General features: G+C 46.8%; 1 protein-coding gene across 1 annotated transcript; it reads left to right on the forward strand.

The window, feature by feature from the left end:
* The first annotated feature begins 8,906 nt into the window (after nucleotides 1-8,906).
* Nucleotides 8,907-9,764, forward strand: LOC135384302 (uncharacterized). Its single transcript, XM_064613508.1, has one exon. The coding sequence runs from the start codon at nucleotides 8,907-8,909 to the stop codon at nucleotides 9,762-9,764; it is 858 nt and encodes a 285-aa protein (XP_064469578.1).
* The last annotated feature ends 465 nt before the right edge of the window (nucleotides 9,765-10,229 follow it).

The raw sequence follows: 10,229 nt of genomic DNA on the forward strand, positions 1-10,229 counted from the left end.
AACAGTGAGAGAAAAGACCAAGAGGGTGGGCCATCGTTTTCGAGCTACAACGTGCTACGCATTTTTCTCTCATATATGCATAAATATACATATAGTTGTGGAAGGAGAAAGACACGGACAACATATTTTAGGGAAGATGGGGACACTATTTATCAGGGAGAAATTAGCCGTTAAACGAAAAAGGGTCGACGTTTCCACAGTGGCACTGACCACATCCACAAGTATCCGGAAATTAGGAATTAGAACTAATTAGGACCCGCCACAGTAATCGGCATCCTCCAGTGAGTCATCACACTAATTGGGGAGCATCTAACTTGTGTCCACACCACCCTGCATGTTTCCGGATACTCGCGGTCATAAAAAAAATGACAAAAATAGAGTGGAGAGAAACAGTTTATTCGAAAATCAAAGATGCCTCGTCGAAGAAAGCGCTCCGGAACGTCCAAGTGGCCAGCGACCGCCATGTCGCTTGTTGACGGCCGGTGGATGCAGAGATCGACGACAGGTGGCACGCCCTACTATATCGATACACGACCATCACATACGCAGTCTCCCCTGCGCCGCGCTTTCACAGGTTCTCTCGGGCGCCGCTATACCCTGCCGGCGCTCATAGCGTGCTATACTTGGAGCCGGTCGTGCGCGCGTTCGCCTTGCTGGAATGGAGCTCTTCGTTTCTGCGCCCGCAAAACTATTGTCGGAAGGAAGGGCGTAGTTCTAAGTGCAAAAGCCACGATGCAAAAGCAGAAGTGCAAAAAGAACAAGCTTGCACGAATTCCCATCAGATGCCAGAAGTGGATCGTGCTAATATCCAGAGGACCAAATCCAGGTAATCAACGCGGTTTTCCAGCTGTTTTACAACGCTTCCTACACTGTGACTCATATCTATGGTGCCCTTTTTTCGATCACTGAATATTTGCTTTCTTATACGACTAAAGGGGGTGTGCAGGTAATTACTCACCCCACATGTATGGTCCTTGGATATTCACTGACATCTTGCAATGCATGTTGTAAAATGCAGAGATTTATCCGGAACACAAAGAGGGGTGTTTTACGCAAAGTTGGGGGATCATTACCACGGTTGTCTTTATGTATCATTGCCAATGCATGTTAACCGCTGTAATAACAAAGTACCCTTTTTTGTAGAGGGCCGGTGCACGTGAAAACATTTGTGATGACAGCACATTTCTGTATTGAAGGGGGCGCTGAGGATAATTCACTGGTAAAATGATTCCTGTGCCTCATTTTTAGAGTTCAAAGAAAGGAAATGAAATTTCGGTTTCCATTCATTACATTGAAATCCCCTTGTTTGTGAAAATCAAACTGATACGCTGATAGTGTTCAAAGAAAGCACGACGACTTGCATTTGTGTTATATTGTTGGTACTATTCTAGATCGTTGGGCTACCACATTCATACCAGCAATGAGTGACAATTTACTCCTGTGTGCACATCACGAGCACACCACGAGCGTTCTTCACTAGCGTAGACGATCCAGGGGGTGTTGGTGCGGATTCTGTATTGTCGGAGCCATTCATTAGCGTCTGGTTCACTATTCAAATCGGCACGAAAAATTTCCAGCTCCTCTGTGAAGGTTCTACTCTCCGCCATACGCACAGCTCAATTGAACGCGGAGAAGCGAAAGCGGCAAAGGCCGCCAAATGATGCGCTCGACTGGCGTCTTGCGTCTACTCTGTTTTCTGATTGCGCAATTCTCTCGCGCGCGTCGGATTCTCTCACGGCTCAACTGCTTTACGTAGCGCCAAATGACACCGTTGGCACTGACATGTACGCGTACAGCGGCGTCGGAAGCCCCTCGCCATAGCGCGGGCGATGAGCGGCACAGCCGAGTGGACAACGGCATCCGCTCGTTGGCAATAACCAGCGTCATCTGTGGACTAGCAGGTGGTCGGTTCAGGTCCTGTGCTGTCTGGGTTTCCCTCAGTTTTTCGAGACGTACGTCGGCACAGTTCCCCCTGAAGTCGGCCAAGGACGCACACTAACCCTCTGTCTCCCACTCCTTCCCGCTATCCTCCATCTAGCTGTCCACTTCTGTACACTGCCGATAGCCACAATCGTTTCGAGGCGCTAACTCGGAATTAAAGTAAGAGACTGCGTACGTGAACTGAAGTTCGAGGGATTGGTGCATCAAGAAAGTACACTATACAAGCAAATAGAAAATAAATCAAAATGAAAGTATGAAATCAGTAAAATAGCAAGCCAAACAAGTGTAGTAAAGTGACACCACACGCAGTGTGGAATTGCTTGAAATATGCTTCTATAAGAAACCGCATAACCTTGCTGCATTCAGCTACTTAGGCAGGTGTCAGACTTTCTATTTCTGATTCACATGATGTGAAGCCATATTTAGGTGTATTTTATGTATCAGAGGGGTAGTGATGCTAATAGGAAACATATTGATGCCACATAACAAATCCTTCCCATTTAAAAGACGTTACCTATAGTAATCCAAATTCATGCAAATCCTATAAAAATATGCCTGCCTTATGAAAGAATATCAGGTGCCCTATCTGATCTTTAAGCAGGAAAAGGGGCGCCGATCCCCCAAAGCCCCGAGATCAAGAGGTGAGTCTCCTGTCCTGCACCCACCTTGCAACACCTGCATGCATACACACATACATTATACTGATGTAAATAAATGGGTTGGGATGATAGACCTCGTGGTTATGGTGTTTTCATTATCATCGTGCATGCTTGTGCTTGGTCAACAGTTGACTGCATTGAAAAGACAAAGAGCTCCAGGTATAAACCCTACACCACCATCGCTTGTTTTTACGAAAAGTGCGCTTTGTAACCTGTATGATGGACGAGACCTGTGGTGGGTGCCTGCGACCACGTATAAGAAGACTATGTAGTATAATAAACAACAAATATAACTGAGCATGTGTCGGCTTGATAATTTCACTCAACAGTATGGTTCCTATGGCTGCAAGACTTTTTTTCTTTTTTTTTTTGGCATGAACAAAACGGTCGTTTTATTTCAAAAAACACAAGGCATTGCAGCCAAAGGAAATACTAGCTGTGGTAGAGGGTCAGTAGCGCATGCTAGTGGAGACTGCTGCGACACACAGTGTAAAACATCATCGACACACAGTTAAAAACATCAACGTTGAAGCGGTAACTGAAACACTAAACAATTTTCAAGTATTTTGATGTGGCAAGTATATGCTGTCTCAACTTCGCGGCGAAACAATGACTAGTCTTCACATCAAACGGTAAGGCATTCCACAGTCTCGTACCAAAGCACACAGTCAAACGGGTACCATATGCATTCTTTGGTCTATACAAAATGTAATCTTGTAAAGCAACGCTTCGATTGCTTCTGTTGCATTTTTTAAACATAGAGCTGTTGTAGGGCATATTTGTCGTTACAATAGAAAAGACAAGCAAAGTACATCGTTCACGAATCAGATCAGGAAAAGGCAAAATATTCAATTCACTCGACAACCCAACGCATGAGGTTCGACTAATAGAGAATGTTATTAATCTGACAGCTCTCTTTTGTAGTTTAAATAGACGCTCAAGGTATGTTGCAAATGCATTGCCCCATGAGGTAACACAGTAAGTCAAGTGACACTGGACCAGAGCAAAGTACAGTTGACGCAGCACATACAGGGGGAAGTACTGTCTGGCAAGGAATAAAGCGTGACAGGACTGCGATATATTTTTTGCGACTTTGTCAATATGTGGCCTCCAAGAAAAAGATGAGTCCAGCAACACTCCCAAATATTTAATTTCATGCACTTGTCCCACAGCTTGATTCTGAACGGTAATATTAATCTGAGTACTACTGATAGATGATCTAGAGAAAATGACAAACTTCGTCTTACTCGTGTTTAAAGATAAACGATTCGCTTCGAACCACTGAACGATTTTGTTGGCCTCATAGGACATTGCAGGGCCTATATCAGAAGTGTTTGAGGAACTATACAAAAAGCAAGTATCGTCGGCATACATGTAGGTTGACAAAATATCGGACACCAGTGGAAGGTCATTCATATACAGAGAGAACAAGACAGGGCCCAAAACAGAGCCCTCGGGCACGCCAATGTCGATTGGCATAGGAACAGAATACTCGCCGTCAATACTCGTATACATAGTGCGTGAAGAAAGATAACTTTTCAAGAAACGCCATACACAACCACGAAAGCCGTAACAATAAAGCTTATAAAGAAGGATATAATGATCAACAGTGTCGAACGCTCTCCGCAGATCGACAAAAAGACCAACAGCCACATGTGAATCATTCAAGGCCTGATGTATCTCATCACTAACAGCCAAGACTGCAGATGCGGTTGACAAACCAGCTCGAAATCCGTGCTGTGCATCACAAAGTATGTTATATTTCTTCAGATACCGGCTGATCTGTTTACACAAGTTTTTCAAATAAACAGAATTTAACTTTCTTAAACAGAATTTTGTTACAACATTGTAAGTGTTTCTTCGTCTGTCTTTCAGTTATTATAGCAAAGACAAGTGCTATCTGGTCTTACGAGCAGGAAGCGTCACAGTAACAAACAAACAATAATTTGGTTACATGACAGTAGCACTAACTACAATCACTGATAGAACACAGTAAATGCTGATGTACAAACTGCATGGTAAGCAAGCCTTCGCAATGGGCAAATGTTTAAGACGACACGAAAAGACTGCGTCCTATCGTGTTGTTTTCAGAGTTCGTTCACTGATCAGGCTTGTTTACCACAAAACATGACCTACAAGATTTGCAGAACGTGTTGAAGGAATGCTCGAATGCAACAACTGAAGGAATGGGAAAAGAGGCGCTGACGCCAGGAATCGAACTTGGGTCTTCTGATTTCCGGTCAGATATGCTACCACTACACCGCACCAGCACGCCGTTTCCCATGAGCCATTGAGTGCCGCAAGTAGGGGGGGACGGACAACCAACCACGCTATTCCCATTCTCTCTTACATCTTTCTCACTCACTCTCTCATTCATACACCGACAAGGCGATCTGTAAACGACGTAAACAACGAGATTGGCGGGCGTATGAGGCTTACATGTTTGTGTCGTCCCTAAGTGTGGTCTGCCTCGGCCAAATCTCGTTGTGTTGAAGGAGTTCTCAGTCATCGTAAACTTTACTTCACAGGCATCGGATGGCTCTGCCCTGAGGGCATAAACAAATCCGAGGAGAGCAACATAACAAACCAAAACGAACGGATTGACACACTATGCAACATTTCGATATACGCATGATTGCAAGACATTATGTAAAACACCAAATTACAGTAGACTCATTAATTCAAACCCCAGGTAATCACAGCGTTTTGTTTAAATTCTCAGAAATTGCTTTAAATATGTAATGCAACAGACATTTATTAGCCTTTCCTCTAGATAAGTGCGATTATGAGCAGGGACACAAAATGCAGGCATGTTAGAAGGTATTAACTGCAGAGATATTCAAAAGAAGCATGTCAGTGGTCACTTGCTTAATACGTCGGTCCTCAAAACTAAATGTCTGATGCTAGCTAATGCCCAAGCAGTTAGAGTGCCTTCTTTAGCATCTGAAGGTGAGCATTATGTTCAAAGGAAGGTGCCTCAAGAGGTGGCCTCACCAATGTGCGGAAGCCGTCTTCTGCCAGTAGTTTTTCACAAGGGAATGAAAAGTGTTAATCAGGCATTTGCCATTTGACTTAAGAAGCTTTTCAATACAGTGAAAACTCTGGGCCAAACATGGAGCTGACGTGAAATTTGTTTGAATTATCCAAACGTACGAATTGTCGGAGCTAGAAATAATGAAAGTACGAATCTACATTAAAATATAGCAGGTACCACACAAGTTGTTGTCGGTTGTTTGAGGCCTATCTTATAAACTGCCCTGAACTTGGATTATGCTTGTTTGGCATTAGCACCACACACTAAAACATTAGAAAACACAATATATTTATTCTTGCTCGTGCAACGATGGCCCGCTTCAAGACATGTCCTGTAGCTCACTAACAAAACTGTTAGCTGATTGCCATAATACTGTACATGTTCATCACATTGCCCTTGGTGACCTTATACGACTAACCAATAGATGTATTTGCGCTGTTGAGGCTGTTTGTTCTTCGAGTTTGCCCTTACAATCGGAACGTTATAGCGGTGAGTGGGACCTGAAACTCATAAAAACCATGCTCTTAGGCTCAGAAAAATCACCACTTTTCAAAAAATCTCACAGTTATAAAGCTTTCTTGGAGGTGTTTCCAGAGCCTATAGGACAAATACCGTTGACACCGAACCTCACGTTTGAAAAACTTCTGTCCAAATTACGGCTTTGCTATGCAAGCATGGCAGTTGACTGCACCTAATTAACATTTCACGACAAAGGGATTGCTTAGTAATTATGTCAAAAATAGAGGAAACGCTCGGAAAAATATGCAGGAAAATATTTATCTTTAGAGAACTTTTGCCATAGAGTTCGTTTTATCCATTTTAACCAATCTGGATGTATCCGTTACCTTTGTTCGCGGAACACCTTTTCATCATGAGTACTGGCCACAGAAACACAAATGAATCTCGTAGCAAGCAGGGACGACGACAGGTACCACCAACACTTTCTCAAAGCCCTAGCAAGATTCCTCGTGGCACTGAACTCGAAGTAAGTTGCGGAAAGTAACGACAACAGCACTCTCTGAAAGAATGAGGCAGACACACTGCACGCCACGAAGCCAGGCTCCAACAGCTCCCCACAGAGCCCATAGTTTGAGATAATTCACACAACACTGGGCACACGACCAATGAGAGTGCAACGTTGTAGAAATTATACAATGTCAGTCGCCTTACTTTTGGCTGACCTTTCGACCGGTTCTGGCTACCATCGACTTCTACCGGATTTCACGCCTACCGCCGTTACCCAATATTCAAAATAACTGAAGCTTCTTTGCTAAAAGAGAAGCTAAAAGAAATATTTATTCGACACAAAACACTGAATCAAAGATCTGATACATGGGTGCACTGTGAATACAAAGTCCACTGCGTTGCTGACGCACTGTAACTAAGTTCGAACTTGAAGCAAAACGAACACAGCTCTCGAAATCCGACGGGACCCGCGCGTGCTCTTCTCCCTCCAACCGCTCCAACTCGCGAAGCATTCCAGTTCCGGAGTTGATAGACTCTTCGTGGGATAATAGTCGTGTCCAGGAACAGCACAACACACGTTGAATCACATCGACGCATGAATAAACCAGCGAACACTTCTACAAACTGTTCTGTCGATTGACATCACAGAAACACGGAACACAAGAGGACGCCTTGCCGGCCGATTTTATGATGAGCATCTTCTTTCGTTGCTTGCAGTGCATAAAATGGCGCTTATGTGGCATGTAATCGTAATCCTGTAGATACTGGTGTAGCACCAGTTACCAAGCACCTTCAGTTATGCGTTGTTTTGAACGGACTATGAGCAGGTTTTTGTAAGGGACTAAGGCGGCGTTCCTCTACAGCTTGCTAAGCTTCGCAACATGTAGATCATAAATAAAGTTCTTGTGTGAAATGAAAGCGCAGCAGCTCGCCGTCGTACATGGCGACCCCCCCCCCCGTCTTCTCTCTTTTTTTCTAGTGCCCCCTTCCCCCCGAGGATCATCCCTGGATCCGCCCCTGCGTGGTGGTCCAAAGTTTGTGCAAAACAGAAGGCACGTGCTGGACAAGATGGCCGACAACGAGTTGAGCGCGCACATCGAACAGCGAATTGTCATGAAGGTTCTCGTGAAGTTCACAGAAGACTTAAGCTCAGTATGGCCACGATACACTTAGCCGCAGGAAAGGGTTTGAGGGTACATCAGTGCAGGACGATCCCGGCCAGGGCGGCTCAGAGCCCAGTGAGTTCCTGAGAACATCCAACTTGTGGAGCGCCTGATCCTCAAGGACCGACGGATAACATGTTTCGATATCAATAGTGCATATAGTGCGATCAATAGTGCATATTACTGCCAGGTTCCCAGGAATGTGCATAAGGCGCTGAAGCAAAAGTGGCCGGGCCTCATCACCAAAGGAGTCCCCCCCTACAGGACAATGCACGCCCGCATACCGCGCATCTCACGACACGCACCTTACAGTAACTTGGCTCGGAGTTGCTGTCAGATCCCCCTTACAGTTCAGACATCGGCCCCAGCCATTTCCATCTCTTCAGGCCACTGCAGGCTTTCCTTGGGGGCCGCCACTTCAGCTGCGACGATGAGGTCAAGAATGCGGTCCGATCATGGCTGCTACGAGCCGATAAGGATTTCTACGCTGCTGGCATCCAAACCCTCGTGAAACGTGGGACAAGGGGATTAGTGCAGCTGGAGATTACGTTGAACAATAAAACTAATTTCTCGCCTGTAAGTTCATTTTACTTTCGCGAAAAATGAAAAGTCCCGGTTTGATTTGAACACGCCTCGTATATTGCAACTGACTTCATCTAAAAGAAGTGACATATATATATATATATATATATTTAAAAGAATCTGTTCGTATTTAGCTAGGACACACTGTATATATTGTGCAGTATCATACGCGACCGCAATGAACGACGTAGGAATGTATCGTGACCATTAGAACTGCATTCGTTGAACCGTTCGTCTGTTATATGAAAGTTGTCAGTAGAGTTGCCCCGAACAAAAAGTGTTCAATGTACTTTTGTAGTAGTGCTTATCTTGTAGAGCGCGTCGAGGCATGTAGGTCGAAAGCCCTTATATATTTACTTGAGCGTGTGCATTGCTCTATCCCATCCAAGCCATTGTAGCGAGCAGCCCAGTCTGCAACGCCATCAGCGCTCGTTCAAATTGGTCGCGCTAATACATGCACGGCACACGGGCCGCTCGGCCAGTAGTTGTTCCCGTGGATTAGCCAGAACCTTGTCTCTTTCCTGGAACACGCTACCTACAAACTGGTGACCCGACGTCTCGATGGACGCTCCACGGACTGCGTCATCAGCCCCGACGTCCCCTCCAGCCCACGATGCTATAGACCATCCGTCGATCGCCGCCGTCGGCGGTGAGCTTAAGCTTCCCCCCTTCTGGACCAAGAATCCCCGGGCCTTGTTCTCCCAAGTTGAGGCGCGATTTGCACTTCGGCATATTTCGTCCCAACTTACCAAGTACCTGAACGTTGTGTCCGCGCTGCCCATGGAGATCGCCGACCAGGTTGATTACCTCTTGGCTTCACCACCGCCTGACAAACCCTACGATCGGCTGAAGGAGGCTATTCTTTCCCGCAGTGAATGCACCGAGCAATCCCGGCTCCGCCAACTTCTATCCGAGGAAGAACTGGGCGATCGGCGGCCAACCCAATTACTGCACCGAATGAAGCAGCTCCTCGGAGACTCGGCTGATACTCAGCCCTCGACCCTGCGGGAGCTTTTCCTCCAGCGGCTCCCACAGCAAGTCCGCTTGGTACTGGCCGGATCTGACGAGGTCTCTCTCGATAACCTTGCCCAGTTGGCGGACCGCATGATCGACTACTCCGCCCCATCTGCGCCACCTTTCACACGGGCTGAGAACATCGCGGCTATTTCCCTGTCTGATCCTACGCTCCTTGCCCTACAAGCGCAAGTCAAAGAGCTTACGGACGCTGATGCCGCTATGCGCGCAGACCTTTCTGGTCGCCCACGTTACCGACGCTCTCATTCTCGTCGGTGCCCATCCCCTTTCCGCAGCCCGGCCTCCCAGGCGGATCTATGCTATTATCACCAGAAGTTTGGCGACCGTGCCCTCAAGTGCACTCAGCCGTGCTCCTGGACGGGAAACTCGGGGGCCAGTCGATAGCGGCGGCCTACGACTCTGGACCACCGGCAAGCCGTCTGTTCTTCATCACCGACGGGGTCGCGGGCCAATGATTCTTGGTGGATACGGGTGACGAGGTCAGCCTTGTGCCTCCTACACGGGCCGACCGAGTCCACGGCAAGTCCTCCGCCACCCTTCAAGCCGTGAACGCCTCATCGATCTCTACCTTTGGCCTGCGGTCCCTTGCCATTGACATCGGCCTGCGAAGACTCTTTCGGTGGGTCTTCGTAATCGCCGACGTACCCCACCCTATCCTCGGCGCTGACTTCCTCCAGCATTTCGCACTCGACATCAGTCTCTCGCGCAGGAAATTGACAGACACCCTGACCACCCTTTCGGTGTCTGGTTCGCCCGCGCTGCAGACCTCTACGGGCATTCGTACTGTGCTGCCTGCGTCCCGCTACGCCGCTATTCTCGCTGATTTTCCCGCTGTGACCAAGCCGTGCA

Source organism: Ornithodoros turicata, chromosome 2 (assembly GCF_037126465.1).
Source record: "Ornithodoros turicata isolate Travis chromosome 2, ASM3712646v1, whole genome shotgun sequence".
Taxonomy (NCBI): domain Eukaryota; kingdom Metazoa; phylum Arthropoda; class Arachnida; order Ixodida; family Argasidae; genus Ornithodoros; species Ornithodoros turicata.